Source organism: Typha latifolia, chromosome 14 (assembly GCF_019914945.1).
Source record: "Typha latifolia isolate L0001 chromosome 14, TyphaL0001v2, whole genome shotgun sequence".
NCBI classification, from domain to species: Eukaryota; Viridiplantae; Streptophyta; class Magnoliopsida; order Poales; family Typhaceae; genus Typha; species Typha latifolia.
In genome coordinates, this window is record NC_133099.1 from 9,143,250 (window position 1) to 9,170,646 (window position 27,397).

General features: G+C 36.4%; 1 protein-coding gene across 1 annotated transcript; it reads left to right on the forward strand.

Annotated features, from left to right (window-relative positions):
• Positions 1–4,695: 4,695 nt before the first annotated feature.
• On the forward strand, positions 4,696–23,699 carry LOC140801373 (uncharacterized). Its single transcript, XM_073156451.1, has 14 exons — positions 4,696–4,916; positions 5,801–5,916; positions 7,529–7,649; positions 7,760–7,824; positions 7,963–8,076; positions 8,738–8,812; positions 10,827–10,865; positions 10,998–11,069; positions 18,197–18,310; positions 18,901–18,972; positions 19,069–19,105; positions 19,737–19,849; positions 23,021–23,212; positions 23,332–23,699. Exons 1-14 carry the CDS (start codon positions 4,802–4,804, stop codon positions 23,419–23,421), a joined length of 1,335 nt encoding a protein of 444 aa, XP_073012552.1. The 5' UTR covers positions 4,696–4,801; the 3' UTR covers positions 23,422–23,699.
• Positions 23,700–27,397: the final 3,698 nt, after the last annotated feature.

Here is a 27,397-nt window from a genome sequence, read left to right on the forward strand (position 1 = left end):
AAAAGAACTTAAACCTTTTATACAACTATAATCTTACTATGTAGGTTATCGTAATAATTTTACTATGTCACTTTGTACATGTTAGTCCTAACATATAATTAGATGTATATCAACACATCGTTGATCAACAACTGATCATATTTGAAACAAATTATAAAGAGGTTGTGAAATTTGAGCAAACATGATCGAAACAATCAAATATAAGCAAATAATGTGTCGGCGGTCTATACCGACGATTTGCATTGAATCTCAAGCCTATATTTCTATTTATGCCACATGGGATATTATTGGTACTATTAAAAAATTCTATAATGGACTCATAGGAATCCTTTTTTGTTATTCAGTGTAATTTGATAGGGTCACAAACTTAATACATAAAAAATAATGTAGTCATTATTAGAATTAAAGTTGTGATACAAAGAATTTAAAAATTTTATACATCTATAATCTTGTCATGTAAATTATCCTAATAAAAGGCAACATTATGCGTGACGATATGAATGAGTCAAAGTATTCTCATTTTTAAGTAGGGTTTGATGTTGTTGGGTTTGTGATATCAAAAATTCAATGAAACACCAAAAACTCCAAATGCATGTGTATACCGCATGGGTAAATTCTCCAACGCGGTTCATCATATGACCTGTCAATAATATGTTTCCATAAGATACATAGAAATATAGGTTCATACCATAAATAATCTTAAGCAATGAGTCCGGATACAAGTTCCACGGGCCACAATAAGCCTTCAAAGATACACATTCAAAATGCAATTCTAATGTCCAAAATACAACGTCAATTATAACACCCTCGTAGGGGCTCAATACAATTAATAGAAATAGTAATAACTAAAATAAAGGCAGCTACTCCTCGCTACCCGCATCTACTTCCCCTAGCTTTGAAATGATGCCACCAAGAGGTAGTGAGCACATAGCCTAGTAAATAGAATCCATACAATCTATAACAATAAAATCACAGGTGCATATCTAATGCATGTCTATAGTTACTAGCAATAAAATACGCTTATTTAAATGACTTATCATGAGTTATTAAATTAATGCAATCGATAAAAACTACACGTTACTATTCTGGAACATGCCAACTCATAATTATATCAGGATAAGTCCACACATGTATAAAGCTTGATACAATCCCTTATTCATACAAATCTCAATCATAATATTTACATGTTATGCTTAGAAGTAAAATAGTAGTTTAGTCATTACATGTTCACCAAGGCATTAATCATGTTTTATCATAGCTCATCGAGCCATTCACCACATAATATAGATATTCTAAAAAAAATCATCCATCACATAACCATCCATCATCTCATACATCGAGAAGAGATATATATACTCTAGTGGTAATGTCACCTAAACATGCATGGCGATACTGGGCCCATATCTCACTATCTCTAAATCATCACCGCCCTCAGCGGGAGAGTCAAGAGCCCTCAGCTTATCAATGGATGCCCTAACCCTGCGTCGTCAGGTACCGCTAGAGATATATTTTCGCCTCACAATCATGTTCTTACTATCATCATAATCCAGTTCTGACTATTCAATATAATTACCTGAATATCACACAAGCTCCCGACCTCAAGTGTAAGCCGCTAATAATATAAGTCATATATGATACACTCTACCTTTAACTCCAAGCTGAGCGAGTAGGGGCACTGCCTAGTCAGAACCCGACTATTAATGATAGGTGAAAGTGGTGCAGTGTTTGTGAGTGTATAAGTCATGTCATAGTCATCATGATCGTTACATTATATATTCACAACACATATTCATACAAGGGTTTCTCATACAGGATACATGTAGATCATTGTTACATTCTCATAACATCATGATAAGTAAACTATCAATAACTACACATGTTAAGATATATCATGGTACACCAGATGCATGCATTAATACTAACATTCCTATAGTATAAACTCTACTCGCTTGGAGGGTCTCCATAGTACTCTAGTTTTCCTCAGCTAGCTGGCTCCTCCGGAATCTCAAAATCCTTCTCACGCAATGTCCATCTAATTAATTCACCCAAATAAAGCCATACGTAAGGTTAACGAATTAATAGAATTAATTACCTTATTAGCGAATTTAGGTTTAGGCATATACATGAGTCAAGGGTCCCTAGGGTGACTTCCATATCATCCTAAAATTCACGATAATAATAATTTGTCTTTAGGGGAGTGGTTAGGCTAATTAATCAGGTGGAATAGAGAAATGAGGCTATATGGTCCAAATGACCCCAAATGGGCCTAGGCTGGGGTGTTGGGTTAGCTTGAGTCCAACCTAATAGGCAAAGGAGGAACTAGCTTGTGGGTTGCGATCCAAACTGCAGCCTATGGGCTCCATGGGCTACGGTTCAGATCGTAGCCCACAAACTCTAAGGCTCCAAAGGAAGAAGACAGAGGGGAGAGAGAAAAGGGCCCGCTGCTGCCGGTGGCCCACGTCGCCGGCAGCCCGCCCTTGAGGTCGACGACCCGTGACCCTCACTTAGGGCGAGTGGCTAGTCGGAGGGAAGGAGAAGGAAAAGAGAAGATAAAATCGAGGAGAGAGACGCAGCCACCACCGAGGTTGACGGCGTCGACGGCATAGCCACGTGGCAGGGTAAGGCACGACGGCTGAGAAGGGTAAGTAAAGGGAAAGAAAAATAAAAAAAAGAGGATTTACCGAGGGGGTCACGCGGTTGGCTTCGTCGGCTCCGGCGTCGGCAATTCGAGAGAAGATAAGGGAGGGAGAGATGGTGCGATGGGGGGAGAAATAGAGGAGGAGATGGATGGTGTGCACGACAAGAGAAGAAGAAGGAGGAAGAGAGAGGACAGTGGCAGGGGTTGCGCGTGCGTCAGTTTTTTTTTTTAATTTCAGGGTGTTACATTCAAGATGACCAATTAGTTTGGGTACTCATTTGGGTTAGTTTGATTGATTAATGAAGTGAGTTATGTTAGTTAGAATTCACTTGATTGATAAGATTTAGATATCTCATGAGTTCTCTTGGATTTCTCCCCATGTCAGTCCTAGCTTTGCTAGAGTTTGGTGCATATCTTTCTTCATTCTTTAGAAGATTTTTCCCCTTATACTGACGAGTTTCCCCCTTCACTCCCCTAGCCCGAGTGGCTAGGGAAAGGGAGAAGTCTCCTCTTCATCTCCTTGTTTTCCCCTTTTCTTCTTTCGTGTCTCCCCTCAACCACCTCTCTTGGTCGTTGTCTCTCCCTCTTGCCATCCATCTCAACCTCCTACTTCTTTATCTCCATCACACCCACACACTCTCTCTTCAAGCTTCATTTTTTTTATCTCTAACACCTGCCATCGTCTTCCTCTTTTCTTCTCTTGCTAGATTTGTGCTTTTGCCATCGGCCCCCCGCTAGATCTGGGCTTTGCCGCTTCTCTGCCAAATCCAAGCTCTATCACTAAATCCAAGCCTTGTCACCACTCTCTCGCTAGATCCGAGCCTTACCTCTTCACAGTCGCCTTCCTCCTCAAAGTTCGCCCATGTTTCGCCTCAGCTCTTCCTCTTTCTCCTACATCTCTCTCTTGCCTCCTCCACTTGATCTTTTTGCTGCTACCGCAATTGCTCCGTAGCCGTCGATCTCCTCCTCTAATTGGTTCTCAACTATTGTTAGCTTTTTACTAGCTTGCCAAGCGGGTGAGAATTCACTAGGTGGGGTGCTGGTATGAAACTCATTCACTAGCAGCCTATGCTCGTCAACATTCTTATCTAACTATTATTATTATTGATCGGATCTAGACACCGTGCTATTTGGGGGTTTGTGGCTCTATTTTTTTTATTATGCCTTGTTGTTGGGTTTAAGATGTTGTAAGATTTTCTTTTAATTTTTATTGTTCGAAGTGGATGAGCTTCGATCTTCCTATCTTTGAATTTTTAGTACATGCGTATTTGCGTTGCTAACAACTATCAATGCTTATGATTATTTCAAATTTTAAATTAGATTTTTTGTGTGTATACCCTCTAAAGTTTCTTTTGCATGTATACCTTTTTTAATTTTAGATTTGCATGTATTGCCTTCAACATCTATGAATTTTATATCAAAACCCTTCATATTCCTTTTCAACAATTAATAGCCTTAACTAAAAATAAGAATATAAATAAGAATAAGGATATTTATATTATTTTATAAAAAAATTAATAATTAATTAAACAAGGGGTTTAAAGGATATAGACTATAGAATCTATACAAAAACTAAATAATGGGCAAATATTAACTTAGTTGGATATACATGTAAATAAGAGATTTTAGAAGAGTATACATACAATAAAGCTCTATAAATTGTTGGAAAATTTATCAAAAATCATTCTATATTTTGCTTTTAATGTCTTAAAAACATATTAAGTTAATTTACTCTAATAATGACTAACAATATAGATACTTTTATAAATAATAAATAAATAAAATACCCCTCATTTGACTATAAAATATAATTTTTCATTAATTTTTACCTTAATCTAAAAAACTTATAATTACTTTATTTCCTTAAAAGGCAAGTGACTGTTAAGAAAACTAGTGCGAGAGTGTTTTTTTAGGCATTTTAAGTAAAGAACTATAAATATTCATTGGATAATGTGGGAAGGATGATAATAAAGGTAAATATAAGGTGTTTTTTTTTCAAAAAAATATTCTAAAATGATAAATGGACATCTCTTGGGCTTTACCCTTCTTTTAGTAGCCCAAAACGTACTGGCCCGGGCTCTGCTCTCAAACTCATCTCGTTCGCAAGTTAATAAAGCATCCGTGAGAGAAGAAGAGTGGGATAACACACTAGAAGAGGAAGCCATGAGCGTTAGCAGAAGCTTCAATCTGCTTCAGCAATGGCGGATTCCTTCCGCCAAACTATCCCAGGGAAGTAGAAGAATTAGAAGAAACTGCAGCGGTTATCATCTTCCTAGAGGTAATTTCGTCAAACTCGTGTTTGGTTGTCAAAAGAACTTCCTTTCTGTGGCCTTGGATTGTTAAAAAGAAGAGGGTTTTTGTTTACTTTTATTATGTTAACGAAGAGGAGCTAAATTATCTTTTATTTTATTATTGTCATTTCGTCGAACATGTTTCAGGCAGTATATTGAGGCGTTCTTTTGGGTTCATATATGTATGTCAGTATCCACTTGGCTCAGAATTTGGCTTGCTCGAGGTTTGCTCGAATTTAACGAGTCAATCTTGATCACTTTTTCTTTCTGCCACGGAATTATTTTTAAGACGAGCATGAAGCGTAGTTGGCGGGCAAGCTCTGCCTGATTAGGCTCGAAATTTATAAAGGAATGGATATATGTATGTATATTCACGACACCATATTTAAGCTTGATCACATTCATATTTGATCCATTGCGTGCCTGATAAACTTAAGCTTGAACGAACTAATTCAAGTAACTTCAAGCTGGATTTGAACTCATCTAGTTATCGTTATTTGAGCAGATCTTGTTTCACTCGACATATAATTGGCTCAAAATTGAGCTTGAATTGAAATTACATGAGCAAGCTTGATCATGATCCAAGGCATTGAAATTAATTTTAAGCCGAGCTTGATTAGAGATGGGTCATAGACATTTAAACATTTTCTTAGCTTTGAATGGGCTTGTGCTGCTAGTTTCTGCCTCGAGGAGACCTTGTTTATGCAATTGCTTGGTACATTTGTTGATTTTCAGCTAAAATTTGTAGTTCTTTACTATTAAAAATGATTTGACATCACAAACTCTGGTATAGAATTTGTATCTTGCTGACTGACTGACTGTTAGTTTTTGCTGGATTCTGGATTCTGAATTTATCATTGTCTTCTGTCAGGTTATTTTCCCTCTTGCTCTTCTATATGCATTTGCCGGCAACTGCAGAGATCAAGTTGCACAATTTCTAGTGAGCAAGCAACAAGATCTGATGCGGAGACAACAGTTGGCACCACGGTAATTCCTACAGAAACAGAACTGTCTTATGCAAAAGATATAATTCTTTGGATATCTTTTTCATTTTTGATTAAATATTATGGTTGGAAGCCCTCGCAACAAAATCTCGGTTAGATGCTATATTAGATAATAGCAGAAGATATTAATGAAGGATGACAAATTTTCAGAAAGCTTAAGAGTTATTAGTGTGCAACTATAGGAAAAGTTCCAACTCTAATTTTTAAATCTTGCAACATTGATGAAAGGAATACATGATTTTGTTAAGTTCTTTGGGGGAAAGGTCTCTTCTCCTATATATCCTTACTCTTCACAAAGTATATGCTCTTACCCAAATAAATCTTTTTTGTGCTGTATGATTTCACTGTTTGGAAACTTGGAAGAGAAATTGCTGTGCATTTTCTTGTTGATAGTAGGTCAGCTTGTAGTTAAACAAGTAGAATTGTGCTTTGAAAGTCAAATGGAGTCTTAATTTCTTATTCTGAATTAGAAGGATGGGCAGTTATAGGGTTGAGTGAATAATGGGAACCACTGGGAATGCCTTAAGTTCAAGTTATATCTCTGAAAGATATTAACTTGGTAGTTGGTACATCTAGTAGCATCAAGAATTATGAAAGACTACTTAAATTTTATTTGATAAGCAGCAATAATTCTTGTAGAAAAGTAGTAATTCATGATTGCAATAGAAAACATAAAAGTTTAAAGCAATTAGTAACATGATTAGCCACACATACTTAAAATATGGGAAAATAAGATCTATAAAATAACATAATTAAAATGGTCACAAAAAATCATCAGCACATATAGGACCAATAAGGGACTAATTAGCTGCACAAGTTAATGGCAGCCCACTATAGTTTATCCAAGAGAGAATGTCTTAGGAGATATCAGTCAATCACGGCAGCAATTATGAACCTAGACAATATAAGAGACGGTGAAGGCATATGTCAAGGTGGACAGGATCCAAAACTTCCACTACTACTGCCATGTAAGAACTTCTTTTAGAATAAAAATTGATAGAAGTCATACTCATAAGGCCAATATATATAAAGTCCTCAGCGATATCTTATAGCCAGGATATCATTCCAATATTTGATAAAGAAGCCACTGGATTATGTCGATATGATTTCATGACTACAGTGTTGAAGAATAATCTATTAATTTTTTGAAAATTTTGAGATTTGGACCACTGTAATCCCCATGTAATTATTATGCAAACACAACTAAACAACCCCATAATCATTATAGTCAAGTAAGCAACCTGCAACCATAGGGAAATTTGTGCTTCTCTGCTACACTAGAATAGTGGATAATCCTAAAAGGAAATTCTTGGCCCCAAAATTTTAATCCTGCAAATCTGCAACCGAACTGCCTTAAACCCTAGAGCTTGCTTGGTTAAGTCCAATGGTGCTTGTGTTTTACTTGCTTACACGTGTATTTTAGTCTCATTGTTCTACATTTCTATTACTGCTTGCTTGAATAAATAAATCATTTCTTTCTCAACACTATTGGCTTCTTATATAATTATATTAAACAAATAGATTACACGAGGCTTTCTTCTTTCTAGATATGTTACTTGATGTTCACTGTTATTGTTGAACAAATCTGTATTCAGGAGAAACCTTTAAAGAAACATGAATTAGTTGGAGCATTCCAGAAGCTACCCATGGTGATGCCTGCAGTTGACATAATCTCTTCAGCACAGAGGAAAACAAGAAATATCTCTCCTACAAAGGGTAATGAATTATCATGGTATCATGTATATTTCTTGTGATCTTGATTCTATCAATTAGTTGCCAATTTAATATAGTTTAATCTTCAACGGCCAAGATTTACTTTGGTATAGGTATTACAAATATCGCGAAGCGGGAGAGAAATAGAGGTGCAAAACAACTTGATGCCTTGATGAAGGTAAGTTATGAGGTTTTGTTTATCATCCTCTGGAAACTTGATACTTCGATAGTACTTTTACCAATTTTAAAATATAACATCAATGTTACTAATGGAATTTTGTAAAGTAGTTGAATGTGCAGTTGTCTTCATGTTCAGGAATTAGCTGTACCTTTGAGAGGTTACGTTGAAAACTTCCCCAATAAAAGATATCTTCATCCATATGAGCGATCTCTTATTGAACTGACCTTGGGTGAAGGCAACTATGAAAAGGTAAGTCTGCCTCTTTTATCGAGACTTCCATATGGTTTATTTGTAATATGAGCATATCAGCTTCTACCACTCTCTATTGGCAGTGTTCTAATCTTCACATATAAGAATCTGAATCCTCCCTTACTTTTGTCCATCTGTTGTATGTATTGGATGGTCATCATCTCTGCTTCCTTATCATGGAGAAGTATTGTTCTGTTTAGTTTTTTTTCTTATCTTTATGTCTTTTGGCTAGTACCCCATAAAAATGTAACTGTAAAAACTTGGAAACAGATCATTGTCCTTGTTAGATGTGCATATCCTTATTGTATATGGAACTGTAGGTGAGTTGGAATTGACGACTATGATTATATATTTAAGAAGCAACTGGCAAAATAAATTTATTACTCTGCTTTACTTCACACATGTTGATGTATGATATAGGCGCAAATATTTCCGGACTAAGGTTGTATGCATGACAGCAACCACATGAAACGAGACATAAAGTTCCTCATATACTTCTTATTTCCACTTGAATGTCGAAAGTGAATTTAGCTTAAATTATCTTTGCAGGTCTTATTATTATTGTGCATACATATCATAACTATCTTTTATATGCAATTTCATCCATGTGTTTAAGCGTTTAGATATCTCATTTTGGTGGTGTTCCATGGTATGTTTACAGGTATTGGGAAGAGTTGATGCTCTCAGGAAAAAGCTTATATCTGTGGCAAAGCAGCATGCAGCTCTTTGTGCTCAGGTTTGACACAGATACCTGACTTTTCCATAAACTATCATCTATGTGCAGTTCTATACCTGAAAGTCTTGTGCATAGGGAAGAGAAGATCCCAGATGATATATATGGACCTTACTTGGTTCGTCTAAAATTACTCTTAGTAGTAAGTAGGGACACTGCAGGAGGCTACTGCAATCTGCTTATTTTCCTAACACTTCCAGCTTTCTTGCCAGATGCATCTATCACTTTCACAAAAACTCTTGTGGCTAGGCTTCTGAGTGTATATATATATTTGTTGTTTTGTCCAATTTGGAATCTCACCAAACAAAAAAGGAAAAAAGGGCAAAAAGAAAAGAAAATAAGGAAAAGAAAATAAATGTCTTTTAGGTTAACATCCGATTTTGGCTTTCTTAAATTCTTTTACCGATATCATTTGCCAAATTTACCTGGTGTTTTACTTACTCTTCATGAGAACACTTGCTCCTCCAGTGCCCCTGATACAGAATACCTTTTATATCCTTAGCAAATTTTAATTTGTCTTCCTTGCAAACTTACTCTGATCATTTACTGGCAGACTGGCAGTATTAGCAGTACCGCATTACTGTTGTAGCAAGATTTCATAAATCACTACAACATGGGAACTGTGGCAGATGGTTTTCTATGATATTCTTCTTAAGTTTCTAAAATCCATTTCCATTCGCCTCAATTTGGCTGAGCTCCATTAGTGTGAATCTGTATTTTTGTTCAATATGCCCAATTGCATTCAATAGAAGAGATTATATGGAGTATGGCCCATTTAGATCCCCCATCAGAATGGTTGGCCCAGGTATTTACAGAAATGGTAGGCATTTCTATTTCTAATATCTCAGTGTTTACCCATGCCCAAGTGATTCATCGATCAAAGTGTTTTTCTACTCTACTTTTAATGTATAAGAGGAGTGGCAACATCTAAGCATGGTGATAATTCATCAATCAAAGTGTTTTTCTACTTACTTTTAATGTCTAAGAAGAGTGGCAATATCTAGGCATGGTGATACGAACTGAGTTAGGGTCGATTCGAATCACGAGTAGTTTTGCACAGTCTAGGGAGAATAATTGCTAAATATTCTACTGATGCTAGAAAATTATGAAACCAATCAAAGTAGCTTTGTAACTTTCAAGTAGATCTTTGATGTTTAGACCCTTGTCAGATTTAGATTAGATCTAGGTCAAATCTAGACAAAAAGCTGATGGTGGTGTTGGTGGCTGGTGTGGTGGTGATTGTCGGTGTAGAAATAGGCCGGCTTTACGGGTCTAGGGGCAACGAACGAGGGAGATTAGTAACAAGATGAGACAGTTCCGACAGGAGAGGCGACGGTGGTTGATGAGAGAGAGAGGGAAAGATTGAAGTCGGCGACCAAGTTGAGAGGGGGGAGAAGCAAGGGCAAAAGCCAATTAATTTTTTATGAATGTATAACTCAATTAGAGTTGCACTTCACATATATAGAGGCTAACTATTTTAAACAAACTAAATAACTTTAGCTAAACTAGTCTTCCTTATTTTTTCGGATTTATTTTTTATTCCTCCGCAGATAGAGTCCAAATCTAAAGAAACTTTGAATACGAAAGTTCTAGATCATGACATCATTGATCTTATCTAATTGGTTTCATATTATTTGGACATTTCATGAAAATCTTCTAAATATTTTTTCGAAACTGCACATAACTAGATTTAGCTAATTAAATAAATTCTAACCTACTAAGACTCTGACTAAATTATATAAGAAGATAAGATAAATAGACTCAATTCATCGAGACCAATATCCCCATGATGTAATCCAACCTCACCTAGTTCACATCACATAGTAGCTTTATGGTTAGTAAATTGGTAAAGAGAACTAACACCACATTCAGACCTTATTGTTGTGATGTCTTTACTCTTTAATTATCACGGTGGTAATCGTTGAAATTTTTGTCAATGATAAACTTAGTATGTCTATGCTTCATCTGCTCATTCTATGATTAGTAGATTTTTATTCAGGAATATTTAACTTGACAGTCATCATCAAAACGTGAAGCAGAAGAGCGTCTTGGCGAGGTTAGTTAAAAGCTTCATGCACATGCAATTTATAGCCTTATTTCTGTTTCTTTCATTTCAATTTTGATTAGCAAGTGTTTCAATTTTACTGCTTATTTTAATGATCACCTCAATTCTGGCTTAAATATGCAGGGTCTAAAGAAGGTTGAGGAAGTTTTCCAGCTGGGGAGAAATGCCATTGATGATTTGTTATATGTTGCAAAGGTAGTTTATTTAATCATTTGCATAGTCATACCTGTTACTTATCAAATAGGTTATTTTGATACACAAGCATCAAAATACATGTCGAGCCAAATTATAATAGAAAGAAGTCAAGTTATTTAAGCTTTTTGTTTGTCTTGTTTACGTACACTTGGATAGGTCAGTCAAACCACCAAAAGTGGTTCCATTTTCTTCCCCTTCTAACACCTGCACAATGGGTGGTTAATGTAGAAAGCAAGACTAGCTGGTGGCCTACCACTCTACCTATTTGTTCTCTTTATGCAGGGATATACATATGCATGTGAGAGCTTTTCAAAGTTGTAATATATGGGTCATGAATGAAGATCCAATTTTGAGCTAGCTTTCTGAATTTGTATTTTTTGTAATTAGGTCATCTTCACATTTATACACAGTATTATTATTTATTTTTGTGATACTCCTAATATTAGTTGTGATGTATCTTGACCCAAATTTGATTTTTATATTTCAGTTATATTGTAGTTGTCACGATCCGAATTTGGAATTATGACCGGAACAAATAAATATCTCAAATCCACAATATAAAAGAATTCAATATGAACTACTAATTCCAAGTCAATAATTAATAAAAACTCCAAAGGGTATTAATGGAAATCAAATTTGACAACCAATGTCTTCCCAAATAAACTAAGTCAACAAATAGTGTTAAAATGGAAAAAGAAATGACTAATACAACTGAAAGTAAATGACCAAATCCTATGCGGAGGTAGAGTCCCAATGCACAACGCTCAGTCGCCACGCTGACTAGCATTTGATTATTAGATGAGATATTATAAGCCAAACAACTATAGTTTAGTTAGTAGAATCAACACAAGAGTTAATTTTTTAAAAAAAAAATCCGTAAGCATGGTTTAAGAAATTTATGACTCAGTAGTTTATGGCATAAAAGTAATACTAAGCATGCTTACAACAATAATAATGATAGTTCCCAAAATCGGTCTATCTGGATCGGGCTAGTTTAAGCTAGGTTTGGCCAGTTTCGGCCAGATCGACTAATCCGCCTCGACCAAAACTAATTCTTTTTTCTAAATTTAGGTTGAATCTAAAATTGTTCTAACCTTGGAGATATCAATAATTGGTACTTATTTTTCTTTTTCTTTTTTTTTTCTCTTTTGCACCCACTTTTTAACTCTCATTTTCTTGCTACTGCAGAATAATAGTGAAAAGAGAGATATGTTTCTTCACTGTTGTTCTACAGTAGAATAGCACAAAGAATAACAATGCACAAAGATAACGTGATACATATATTGCACACTAAAACAATATAAGCCCTGAACCTTAGAATGAGTTTAGGGAAAGGAGAGAAAGAGAGGAGAAGATTTAGTGAAAATTGTATTGATTAATATAAAACAGGGGACCTTAGCCCTATTTATACAAAGCCACCATACATCTAAATAAATAAATGAAATATAACCCTAATAATTCTAATAACCCTCTAAAACTCAAGGTGGATTATAAACCAAGAGTTTACTAACTAGATGCTCAAAGCATGGAAAGGAAGAAACTTTGTGAAGAAGTCAATAATCTACTCAGTGATGAGACGATGGAGAGAGATGATGTTTCGTCTTCTCATAAAAATAGGATTCTCAGCAATTCTTTTAGCGCTGTCATTGTCGACATGAAAAAGAGTTAGCAATGGCAAGAGAACATCCATTTCACTAAGAAGGCAACGGAGCCAAATGATCTCTTTTAGTCACAACAAACATAGCATAATACTTAAAGTCAGTACTAGAGAGAGACAAAATACTCTGCTTCTTTTATCAGAGTATCCTAGAAAAATGCAAAAGCCACTATTAGACTTTCGATCGAAAAAAAACCTATAGTGCTAAGATGAAAGTCAATGGCATAGAAATAGAGTGAGTGATGGTGCTATGAAAGTATTAAAAAATACGTATGACAGCAGCATAGCGCGTAGATTGAGAAGCATGTATGAATTCAGTGACAAGACCAACTTCATGAGAGATATCAGGTTGGATAATATTCAGGTAGACGAGAGCCTCGACTAACTAATTATATCTAGTCAGATCTAGAAGAAGTTGACTGCCGTCAGGTTGAAGCTTCATATGAAGCTCAAGTAGGGTAGTGGTGGGACGAGTGTCAGTGACGGTGGTACGACTGAGAATGTATGTAATATACTTCTCTTGGGATAGCAAAAGTCTATAACATAAGTAAGCAATTTCGATACCCATAAAGTACTAAAAGGGACCGAGGTCCTTCAGCTCAAATTAGTGCTGAAGATGTTGGTGAAGAAAGCGAATGCTTGCCGAGTCATCGGAGGTGATAATCATATCATCGACATATAGAAGGATCCGAGCTTGAGCAGAAGACTGCAGAACATGGATGGTTCAGATGAGCTCTCCTGAAAATCTTAATATGTCAAAACACTATAAAATTGATCAAACCAAGCATAAGGAGCCTGCTTGAGCCCATAGATAGTTTGTCGCAGTCGACAGATATGATCTGAAGGAATGTGGGAACTAGGTGGAGGGTCCATGTATATCTTATCGTCAAGAAGATCATGAAGAAGCGCATTCTTCACGTCCATCGATGGCAGAGGCTATTGACGACTGAAAGCAATAATAAGAAGAGTATGAATAGAAGTCATCTGGATAACAAGAGTAAAGGTCTCCTCATAGTCTATCCTATATTTTGAGTAAAGCCTTGAGTAACCAGATGAGTCTTGTATCTGGCAATGGACATTTAGATCAATACTTGATCTTGAAGATCTATTTGCAGTTGATAGGCACGATGTCGGGCGAGTAAGGGACAACATTCAAAGTATCCATTTGCTAGTGTCTGAAGCTTATTAGTTGTGGCTTGCTGCCACCCTGAAATTTGGATAGCCTCACGATAGGACTTGGGCCGAAGGGTGGAGTGGATGGCTGCAAGGAATGTATGAGATAATGGAGAGTATGTAGCGGAAAACATTATGAAAATATATTAGTTAGAAGGGCGATACTCATGCTTTAGATAATGACGAGCGGGTACAAAAGTCATCACAATAGAGGATGGGATGATCGGAGAGACACTACCAAGAGAAAAAGGCCCAGCTATAGGAAGGGCACACGGCCTGCAAGTAGAGAAGTATGGTTGGATTATCATGGAAAGGGAAGTTCTTCTTTGGGCTGGGGACTCAGTGATAGAGTAGTCCGGAAGGGCAAATGGAACTGATTGTACATGAGTATTTATGGGTAGAGGAGAATGGAAGGAAGATATGGAAACTGGACCAAGGACATTCAAAGGAACAGAGGATAGAATAGGGGTACAAAGATCCAAAAAGGATAAGTTCGAGGGAGTCAAGGCATTGGAGGTAAAAAAAGAGTACCTTTTCCAGAGAACTGATATGGCGTGATGTCCTAAGCTGATGAATAGAATTGTTATAACAATGTTAGCTTTTATGCTAAGGACTATATCCTAAAAAAACGCACTTAGCTGTCCGTGGGGATAACTTATTGCAAATTGGAGGAGAATCTAGTTGTATTGGCAATTATGTGACCAACTTTAGGACCAAATCCATCAATTACATCTTGCTCAATTTCACTATCCTCATCAAACTCTGTCTTGGCATCCTATAGCCTCATTTCCAGCATCATTGTTCCATGCCATTCAATGAAGTTGGACGACCCCTTCGTTGGCACAATAGTAGGACTACAAGGAGCTTGCTCAAGCTATCGAGGTCTTCAAATAGGAGCACGGTGACGGCGACGGCGGCGGAGTTGTCGCCGTGAGTCGGTTCAATGAAGATGGAGAAGAAGACACAGTGCATTCGTGTCTATTCCATGAAGGTGAACAATAAGGGTGAAGGAAAAGAAATTTAATAATGAGTCCATAAAGATCGGGATGTTATGATATCATGAAATAATTTAAGCTCTAAACCTTAAATGAGTTTAGGTAAGTAAGAAGAGGAAGAGGAGAGGATTCAGTGAAAATTATATTGCTTAATATAAAAAAGGGGCTTTAGCTTTATTTATATAAAGCCATCATGTATCTAAATAAATAAATAAATAAAATATAACTCTAATAATTTTAATACACAGATGATATGATGATATTGCACGAAGATAACATCATAAATATTTCCACGAAAGTAACATCATATATATCTGCACGAAAATAACATGGTAGTGTAAAAACACAAAATATGAGATGAATAATCCACTAACCTGAGTCTAAGTAAATAGTTGAAATCTTTAGTCCCGGTGCGAAGAAAAATCATCACCTTTAATAATAAATAAATTTAAATTTTAGTCCGACCATAAACATAATTTTTGAAATTAAAATTAATTAAATTATTAATTTAGGCCCAATCAAACCTAGAGAATTGGGCTGGGTGGCTATTGGCTCACAGCCCACTCAACCCATTTAAATGGTTGGCCCAGGACCCAAATCCACCCAACTCGTGGACTGGCTGTGATTAACCTGCGACACATGTACTAATGAATTTGGGTTGGTCTTCTTTCATCCAATTAAACCAAAAGTCCAAACCCAAAAACAAAACCCTAATCAATTCACTTGGATTCAACTCAAGTCCATTACTTTCTCCCACGAAAGGAGTCATGGCGATCCTCACCATTGCCACTTCCCAGTCACTGTTTAGACTGGTGCAATAATGAAATCGAAGTCGCCAGTCGATGCACCTCGCTGATGAAGCCATAAACCTAGAAATTAAGGTACTATACTATTTACTCAACTAAATTCAAATAAAATATATGGGATGGAAGAGGACTCACAGATATGTTGAAAGGTAAGCTCTGATTGCTCCGACAAAGCTCTGTTGGCCGGATCCAATGACGTGCTCTGATAAGGGGGGAAGAAGATGAAGTAGAAGGAGAGAGATATTATAGTTGTGTCGAGAGAAGAAAAAAGAGAATGGTTACCTAGGGCTTTATAGAGGGAAGCTTTTTTGTGTTTGATTTTGATTTGGAAATTAACTAAGTCTCCCGAGAAACTTGCGGCCACTCCTCTCGTTGTGTAATGGCGAGGGAGAGGGAAAGAGATGCATGTGCGCTGCAAATGACACTCAAATTTTATTTTATTTTATTCTGGTTATTACAGTAGTTGTTTACAAACCCGATGCATTATCTTCATGGTGCCATATTATCAACTTATAGTCATGTTGAAAAAGATCTTCTAGTGGTAGTTTTATTTCATAGCCTAGTACCGTGCAGCTATGGATTTGACTTTTAGAACCTAAGTTTATGCTTAAATATAGGCAAGAGCTAACAAGGATGATTCGTATGAGAGTTGCAAAGAGTTTTTGTTATGATATATGGTGGCACCAAGAAAAAATTTCTCTGATTTGTGGCTCATATTAGATGTTGAAACTTCAACTGATGCTATTGATCAAAAAAGTTCGTGGTTGAACACTCTCTACCTTTGTTGTGCCTTCTTTGCAAAGGGATATGAAAATGTAAAGCATTCCTTGATTGATGTGAAACATAGAAATATAGAATGGTCATATTCATTGTACTCAAGCCAATGAGACAACACAATCCAGTATTTGGCGATTTCTACTCTACATGTGAGCGGTGTAAATGTGCATGCCCTGTTTAAGATTTGACATGGCCTGTATGACAATCCCTAAGGTTGGCCTTGGCCCAACTTGATACTCTTGCTTATTTGGGTTGTGTCAAGCACAATAATTTATTAATTTCACATAAATAGTTAAATGGAAAGTCAGGTAACATGGTATCAGTGTCTGCAATATAATATGTAAAGAAGTCCAGTTAGAGAGGGAGTAAAAGTCCTTAAAGAAACGTCTGTCTTATTCAGAGGAAGCCAATGAGAGGATAGATACTGAGTGTGATGGGTAGAAATATTATGGCCTAAAAGAGTAAATATAAGCATAGATGCTTCATATCACAGTAAATGAAGGAGCTGTTTAATACTTTAATCTTCTATATTATTCAGTGGTAACTCATATAGATTGTAAAGTATAATACGTCGAAAATCTTGAAAACTAATTTAATCTGAAGCAGTTATTTTAGTAATTCTTAATACTCTAATGTTGATATTTATATGTATACCCTCAAAAGTCAAAACTCGAATTGAGTCTTGACTGACAACAGCAAGTTGATTGGCCTTCTGAAAGAGTGACAGTCCATCTATTCCCGCTAATTTTATACATGAAGGTCCTGATCTTTTATTGCTCAAAGTTTCCAGATGAAAAACCAACAGAGATCGGTGAGAGTTGGGAGGTCTAGGATAAAAGTCTTCTGTCGTAACTTTCTTAAACTACCTTTTTGCCCATGTAAGAGAATCTAGAGCAAGCATGATAGTATATTCAACATATAGAATGCATTTGAGAGCATACCTGCTGAATTTGTAGCAATAACATAAGCGTAACTTGGAAGGATCCAGCCACTGACTTTATGGTTCGATCAAAGGGATGGATATTCAGGCACTTCCTAACCATTTGAATTTGAGATCCAAAATCATGTAAAATGGATATGTTTTCAGAGTGTACCTCAGAAGGCCATCTTGCATAAACATAATGGCACACCCCCTTTATTTAATCTCATCTTTAAGCCTGTTTTCTCAAGGATGTTTGATGATTATACCATGAAGATAGAATGTGGTTGGCAATTCTCTGAGTCAAACTGTTAGTTACTGAACAGGGTTCAGCCATATAAGTTTAGTACAGATAAATGCTATTCAATATTGTTTCATGTAAAACTGCAAAAGAAGTGTTGTAATACAAAGAGTAGCCTGAGAAAACATGGCTTAATGTGTGTTTGGATTGAAATTCATTTCTGAAAAATGATTTTAGCTTTAAGTAGGAACTTGCAGAAAATTACATGAAATTGATGCCACAAAATTTGGATCAAGTTCTTAGTTGATTAACTTCATGATTTTAGTGCATATTTTAAGTAGGAACATGCATGAAGACTCATGAAACTGACCTCATAGTCTGGAGCTCTAAATCATGATCTGATTTTAGAGTATTTGTAGCTGTATTTTTTGCTTGTACAGATTTCATGAACCTGTTATTGGTGCAGTTTTCACTTGGTTTAATTTTATTTTCTAGATGGCTAGATTAATAAATCTAACTATGAAGCAGATGCATTTTACTTATTCATGAGTTGCTGCAGACTTTGCGTGGTATGCCAGTTATTGATCCAGAGACACCTACACTTTGTCTTGTTGGAGCACCCAATGTGGGGAAATCATCATTAGTTCGTATACTTTCAACAGGAAAACCAGAGGTAAACATCTTCTCCCAGCCTCCATATGGAAAACTGTTTTGTGCTCAATATGCAGTTTAATTGGTTTGATGCGGCATAATTGAATTATGATTACTGATGCATAAGCATCAGTTAGTACTTAGTAGCATTCTCCGAGAAAATTGGGATACATGAAAGTGCCATTTAGTTGTGATCATATCACTTAGAGCCTCTTCCCATATGAAGAAATAGCATATTGCCAGAACAGGGAGACAGGAAAGATGATCTACATTGTAGCTTACGACTAAAATAATCTTTTACTTGAGATCAGTTAGTCTACCATCGTACGTCTTTGTGGCTAGTATGTAAGTACGTCTTTGTGGCTAGTATGTAAGTTATAGGATTCAACCGATACCTTGATGTTGTTGATTGTCAGATGCCATAAGCAGCAATTATGAGATCCAGTTGAAACAAATCTGTACTCTTTTTGCTGAATTATGAGTAATCATGTACTTAAATAAATAATGAAATCATGAGTCTTTAGGACAGTAATTAAACTCTTAACATATTAATGGAAATATCTACCTTTGTTTATATTGTATTTCCTCTTAATTTTTGGCTATTTTCCTCAGGTTTGCAACTATCCTTTCACGACTAGAGGAATTTTAATGGGTCACATTGTCTTGAACTACGAGCGTTTTCAGGTTCAAAGTATTTGCGACTTCTATCTTCCCCAAACCCCAAAAAAGATCAAAAAGTAGTCTCATCTCACTAATCTAAACCAAATAAATTTGATGCAGGTTACTGATACTCCAGGTCTTCTTACGAGACATGATGGTGAGTCAGCTGACTAGCTATATTCAAGTAAATAATTATGTTGTAACATTTCATCATAGATGAAGACATATTTTAGAATTTTACATAATCTATTTTCAGGCTACTAGTTGCTGTATTCTTATGTTTGTTGATTACTCAATCACACTGAAGGCTATTCAAAGCTCTGACTAGATTTATTTCTTTGATTGAGTTATTGTAGATGCTTTACCAATAAGAATGACCCATGAAGATGACATGGGCTCTCTTCTATAAAACTAGTTAGATGCACCTGGAGGACATGCAGGCTTAAAAATGTATGAGTGAAGATGACTATTTAATGAAATTTAAAATAGTATATGATGTCATTTGGGAGAATGTCTATTATTTGAACTGGGATCTTTTATTCTGAGAAATTGTAATTTCTTATTTCTCAACGGAATTTACCAAGGAATAGGTGCTACTGGGTGTGTAGCAGATATATAGTGTAAATGAATTTAAAACTCAATATCTTCAATATTAGGTCAATTATTAGAAGAATAATGCAAAATTACCCATTCCCCTGAGAATTTAGGATTTCTTATGACTGTACCTTAGTCTAGATTAATGATTTACACACTTGTGCTTCTCATGCATTTCTTTCTGAAACCTCCAGATGACAGGAATAACATAGAAAGATTAACTCTTGCTGTCCTTTCTCATCTGCCAACGGCTATTCTATACGTTCATGACCTCTCTGGACAATGTGGAACCTCACCTGATGATCAGGTATACATTTCTGATGGTTAATGTCCACATATTACTACGTTTTTACTGTGATGTAGCTAAATTATTTTCAGCATCATTGTTTAACGAACACAAACAGGAACTTGCCAGTCTAAGAACACCTTATATATATATATATATAGTTGTTAACTGGGTAATTGAAATGAAAAAAAGGACTTGTGCATAATTGAAAGAAAAACAGATTGGTTTTCCTTTCTCTTTTTGCTGTGTTCTTGGATGTTCCTAAGTCATGGTGTGGAGCCACCAATTTTACCCCTACTATGTTTCCAATTGTCAAATATAACAACAATGTGAATCCATACAGACTATCTTCTATTAGCACTTGTAATTGAGAAAATTTTGACAAAGGAAAGCCCTATGGGTTGTATTTCCTTAGATTTCATTACAAAGGCCAAAAGCATAATCTTTCTTCGGTTGATCAGTTTTGGAGACCAGTGGAGGCGGAAGATATTTTGTTCGAAAATGTTGGTTATTAGTCAAGTATGTTTCATTCGCTCAAAATTTGATTTCTTGAGGAGTTAGAAAACTGTTAGAACGGATTTTGAAACAATCATTCCCATTTGGATGTGGCTAGCACGGTTTGAAGTCAATTTTCAATAGAGCAAAAAATTTCCAACGTGGGAAAAATGTTCAAATAGAATCTTTTAGAAAGCAAAAAAATTTCCAACATGGGAAACACGTTCCAATAGAATTTTCTAAAGAGCAAAATTTTTCTAATATTGAAAATACGGTCGAACGGATTTCAAGAGAGCAAACTATTTCCAACGTAGGAATGACGTTCGAACATATTTTTTCAAAGAAGAATTTATTTCCAATGTTTGAAAACTGTTGGAACGTGATATGCTTGAAATGCAAGTCCGTTCGAACGCCTTAGATTTGGTTCGAACGGTTTACAAATGTTTCATTTAATGAACCAAATTACGGTTTTATGGAGGCTCATTTTTTGGTGATATAAAAGGGGGACTTGCCAAAAATAGAAGGTGCGTCTCAAAGGTGATAAGAATGATGCTTTGGAATGTGCCATGGAAGTGATGAAAGCTTGGAGACTTTTGATTCATTTCATGTTCATTGATCTCGCATTTAAAGAAGAGATTGACTATTGTCTCAAGGGTTATAGAGACTGAGCTACAACATTAAGTGTCAACAAAGTTGGGAACCAAATACAGATGTTGACACATTGAGGAGGAATTGAGCAAAACACTATTAAGACGATTGTGAGAATTAACAATCAGTTTGTAAGTGTTATTATAAACGTCAATTTTATAGTGCTTCATTTTACCTCATACAAGAGATTCATTGTTTTTTCACTCTTGGTTGATATGAGATTTTTCACGTTAAATTTGTATTGTTTGGGTGTGCTGTTACTTGCTTTTTTTTATTTGTGAAGTTTCATTTGCTTAAAGGTCTTTCTTCTAGTAAGTAATTAGTTCATTTAAGTGAGATATCCTCTTAGAGATAGAACTTCTTAGAGGACTATCTACTGTTAAACCTCCTCTGATTGATTGATCAAACTATCCATAGTAGAAAGCTATAATGTGAGCATTTTTAAAATCTATTGATGACTATGTTTGGCTTTCAATGATTTATGGTTATGAATCTCCTACTATTATTGATGAGAATAGGAATGTTGTTGTTAAATCTATTGCACAATAAGATAAGGTTGACTATGAAAATGCTGGCTTCAATAGTAAGACGATTAACACTATTTTCAATAGTGTCACTCCCAACGAGTTTTATTGTGTCTACTTGTGAGGTCGTCAAGGATGCTCGAGACATCTTTGAGAGTACTAATGAGGGAATCACCACTGTTAAATTGTCCAAGTTGCCAAGGTTAATCATAACCTTTGAAAACCTTGGGATGGAAGAACGAGTGCTTTTATGATTTTTACACGAAACTGATTGATGTGGTGAACTATAGTTTCAATCTTAGTGAAAGAATACTAGAGAGTGAGGTGGTCAGAAATATTCTTAGGTCTCTTTCTGAACAGTGGTGGTTCCCCCACGAGTAGTCTTAAAGATGTCCCAAGCATCCTTAGCAATCTCCCAAGTATACACAAAACGAAATTTGTCGGGAGTGAAACCATTAAATTAGCATTAATTGCCTTATTATTTAAGGCAACATTTTTATAGCAACCTTATCCCATTGAGTAATAGGCTTAGCAATAAAATTTCTGTTTTATTCAATAATAGTAGGAGATTCATAACCACAAATAACTGAAAGTCAAACACATTCATCAATAGATTTTAAAAGTATTCGTATTTTAGCTTTCTAACATGGATGATTCGATCCATCAAGCAGAGGAGATCTAATAGTAGATAGTTCTTCTCTAGAAAGTTTCATCTCTAAAATGGTCTAATCTCTAATAGCACTTGAAAGAACTAATTACTTATTAGAAGAATAACCTTTAAGCAAATGGTATTCCGCAAATGAAAAGGGCAAGTAACGACACACTCCAACAACATAAACTTAACGTAAAAAAAATTATTATCAACCAAGAATAAAAAATCACACAACCTCTTCTTTGAGATAAAATAAAGCACTATAAAATTGGCGGTTACAAGAACACTTACTAACAGATTGTTGTTTCTCTCAATCATCTTGATGGAAGAAAAAAAATTGGTATCCTTTTTGTTTTGCTATGCTTTTGGGCTTTCCTAGTCATGATTGTGGAGCCACCACTTTTGCCCCCACTATGTATTCAAGAGCCAAATATAACAACAATATGAATCCATATAGATTATGCTCTCCCCACCCCCGCTGTATGTCTTTCTTGCATGTCCTGCGATCAGCAGTATTCCCTGAGAATTTTCATTTCTCATCTAAATTATCTACTCCTAAGGAAAGTTTGGTTTGGAGTGTTCCTCTCTCGTTGCGTGGACTAAGTAACAACAGCCAAGGGTAGGTCTTTGTACCAACTAACCACTAATTAAGCTCATATTTCCACAGGCAGGTGCTTGCAAGCTTGAATTCAATTTGGTCAGTACGGATCATACTTTGATTATGACCACTTAGGGTTATGTGAATACTCTTACTAAATTGAGTAACTTATAACGCCTGACAAGAACATTAAATACAAAAGCATCTATTTTTACCTTTGTTATTTCACCGTGTTGATGATTACTCATTAATATATTTTCCTTTTCTTCTTTCAGTTCATAACATACAAAGAAATAAAGGAAAAGTTTGGGGATCACCTATGGCTCGATGTTATTTCCAAATGTGATCTGTTGGAAGAGTCTACAACCTGCATACTGGAAGATGACGACGATGTGGGAAGATACAGAAGGTTTGGACCTCATGGTGCTATACGTGTTTCAATAACAAGCGAAGTTGGTGTTGATGAGGTTAGCTCACAGTTCATGATATGCTCTTGAATAATATTGTGTTGTAGCTTTATTATTTTGATGATCGTTATTTAAGCAATAACATCCAGAGTTCTTAGCATTCAAATTCCTCTTACCAGCTTAAGGGCAGAGTTCATCAGCTGCTAATCTCCCAGATGGATCGAATCAAAAGCGATCAAGAAAGCCAAGAAACGGCAGAAAGTTCTTAAGCTCCTACAGGTGCTATTTGTCCGTGAACCATTGCTGATCTTACCATGCTTATTCTCTTCTTCTCTTTTTTTTTTCTTCTTTTTCCTCTGTCAATACATTCAAAAGAGAGTGGTTCTCTTCAGATTACTTATTCATAGAAAGGCAAAGGGAAACATGTAGGACATGTAGCAATAACATAGGTTCTCATAAAATGTTGTACTTGTTACTTCCTTTCTCTCTCTTTACATGTATAGCACTTTATTTTCTTATTGGATTGTTTGTTACTATCTCCAACGAAGTTTAAATGCTTGGATGTTGTTATACCCCAAAGAACCTTTCTAGTTTTGTATGGACGCGATAATCCAGTGGTTTCTCCACAAGAAATTTAAAAAAAAGCCCCAATATTATGGATTTTTTTTATGATTTGAATCTACATTATTGCTACTTGTAAAAAAAAACCCTGTTTCTACAAAATTATCTAATAAATACCCTCATCATGGCATTTTTAGGGGTGTCAAAATAAAACGACCAACTTGGGCTTAACTCGGCTCGGCTCAAGATGATCAGCGTCTTAGCTTATTTTGATGTTTGATTTAAATTTCTGAGTCGAAGCTGGTTGACTCAGCTCTATAGGCTACATTACACCTCTGATTCTCTCTCTCTTTCTATATATACATATTCAAGTATATTTTCTTATATAAGTAAATATTTGTATTATTAATAGTGTTGATAGAGGAGGATGAAGTGCACCCAAATCTAGTAGCTGGCCTCATGCATCCCATCACAACATTTACATGGATGCCCATCGCATACATAGCAAGTGTAGTCCACTCAAGCAGCGCATGAGTACCCATACCAAGCGAGCATCCATCCTATCCATATCATTCCCCTTCTCCATCAGCCTCCTTTTCCTTCAAGCTGCCATCTCCAGCTCAGTCACTTGGCTTGAATATAGCTGGATAATAGACTCAATTTAGGCTCGAGTTAAGCTAAGCTGAGCTCTAGCTCGGCTCTAGTTAAGCTGAGCTGAGCATAGCCCAAACTAGTAGGCTTGAAATTAATTTTGAGCTAAACTTGAGCTAGAGGGTCGCTCAGACTCGACTAGTTTACACCCTAGTAGCATTTTGTTTTGTTTTGTTTTGTTTTTCTTCAATGTGCTAAACATACATTTTGCTTAATGTCAAGGGTTTTCTTTCGTAACCCAATCATAAGCGGCTTGATTGAGAGCTTTTATTGGAGAGTATTTTCGTAAATAATATAAAATAAAATGTGCATAAATGTGGCTGTTTTCTTGAAAAGATAATATTGCAAGAAAAACTGTTAGAAAATTGTTCGAACGAAATTGAACCATTTGAATGAGATTGATCTCTTCGGACATAATTTTTCAGAAAGCAAATTCTATTCAATGTTCGAAACCCATTTGAATGACTTTTAGAAAATAATTATTTTTGGTTAAAAAAATAGTTCTATTTTGTCTAAAAAGTGTCATTTCAAATAAGATCTCTCCTACTACGAAGAGATATATATTTCATCTCAAAAACTCTTTAAATAAGAGAGAGATCTAAATAGAGAAGAAAAAATAATCATACTTTGATCCTCTGATACACGAACCGGGTCATATCATATCACATCAAAGGGAGATTGGGCTCAATGGATTGAGTCTAATGGTCTTATTTGGTTATTTGGTTTAGTTTATTTTGTTATTTAGTTTAGTTAGAGTCTTAGTAGGTTATGATTTTATTTAATTAGCTAAATTCAGCTCCGCGCAGTTTTGGAAAAATATTCGCAGAATATTCTACACATATCCAAATAATATCAAACTAGTTGGATAAGTTCTCCAATCTCTAGATCTACAACTTTGATATTCACGACTTCTCCAGATTCGAAATCTATCTAAAGGAAGACTAGTTTAGTTGGTTTGTTAACTTAGTTGTTGATTTGTTAGGATTTGTTAGGATTTGTTAGAGTTGTTTAATTTAGTTGATAAGTCATAAGGTGAGTCTCTATATATATGTGGAGGAAACCCTAATTGGAGTATGTTGATAATGATATTGGAATTGGTTTTGGCCTTTATCTCCTCTTATACTTATCTCTAGCCAATGCGCCCTTTCCCACTTTCTTTCTTCCACCATCCAAGTTTTTGGTCGGCCTCTTCTAGCTTCTAACCTCCCTCTTCTACAACAATTTCTCCCTCTTCACACCAAAAACTAAATCTAGTATCCATCTAGCCATTGGAGGGCAATCAAGCTAGGATCTAATCGACCTTCGGCCACTATTTGATCGATATCTTGAGATCTAACCGTCCGAATTTCATGATCTTGGATTTGTTGGAAATATCTCTCCAATAACAATAACATATCCAAAATTTAGGAGGATCCATTGGTTAGATTTTTCGCAGATTCCCTTGGAAGTTACATATTTCATCGAGTCTAGAACCGTTGCTGATCGGATTAGGCTAATTCGCAACAACTGGTATCAGAGCAGGTGAACCTCAGACCTCCATTAATGGTTGAAACAAAGAAGATAACATCAGCAAGGAAACCTATGGAGAGCACACTGACAAGGGAAGACTCAATCCGCGATGATTCTAACCGTGAGGCCGATTCCTTTGGAGAGATCACGGCAGGACCGAGTCAACCAACGTCCATGGGTGCGAATATGGATAAACTTAGGGGCATGTTCCAAACATTGCTGCATAGAGTTGACAAAATTCAAAAGGATCATAATGAATTCAAGGAATATGTCGTGAACCGATTGGGTTCGTCATCTCCTCGACGACGATCGGAGTTTCAAAAAGGATCAGTGGTGGGACCTCATCGAACCGATACCCCACAGGTCTAGGTGCGTCATGTAAGTGTTAATGATCTCCTCTTACATATGCCTACACATCATCCCCCACCTCCATTACAAAACCCAAGACCGGCGGTGGTGGAACCCGAGAGGCATGCGGCACTGATGCGCTTTGTCGATGAGGAGGATTGACACTTAGAGGATGAGATTGATCCCTTTGTAGATGGTGATGGACGTGCTCGAGGATTTAGAGAAGGTGATCAACATGCCCAAAGGTTTAGAACTGAACCGAGGATCTTTTACGAACACGACAACGCTATTCGGGGGCGAACCGCATGCTTGGACTTTGCAAAATTCTAAGACGGTGATTCAACAGATTGGGTGTTTTAAGTTGAATAATACTTTAATTGTCAAGGTACAACGAAAGATGCAAAGGTTCAAATGGAAAGCTTTCACCTCCAAGTTACGGTATTGCATTGGTATAGATCGATTATTCGTGGTAGAGAATTTATCGGTTGGGTTGATTTTTGTAGGAAGACTACACAGATTTGGGACAGCGGCATATGAAGATTTTGCTACCACATTAAGCAAGATAGTTCACAGGGCGAACGTATTGGAGTACCAAGCTGAGTTTGAAAGAGTTAGTAGTCGTTGTGAGCCACCTTGGCCCGAACCGACATTGATGAGCACATTTATTTCAGGGTGCGGGATGAGATACAAACGGATGTTTGTGCTCTTTATCCTACTACTCTTGAGGAGGCCTTTGAGAAGGCCGTGAGGATGGAGCAAAAACATAAGGCTCTCAAGATGACAGCAAAAATAAGTTGGGGCAACCTAGATGGGCGGTTTGCACTTAGAACGCCAGCAGGAAATTCTGCGGATTCAAAAACAGCGGCTGCGAGTACTAGACCACGACCACCTTCGAGACCTTCTTTCGATGTTAGAGGAGGCACAAAACCCCCCTTTCGAACTCTCACACCTGCCTAGGTGGAGGAGCGAAGAGCGAAAGGCCTTTGCTTTCGATGAGATGAACATTTCACCCCCGGTCATCGATGTTCTAAACCGATCAGGAGTGTGATGCTTATCGACGGTCTTGAGGTGGATGATGAGATTGTTGATGATGGAGAGTGTCCAGAGGAGGTCCATGAGGAGGTCATTGTAGAGGATGCGGAGGAAGATATCCAAGTTGAAATATCGATGTATGCA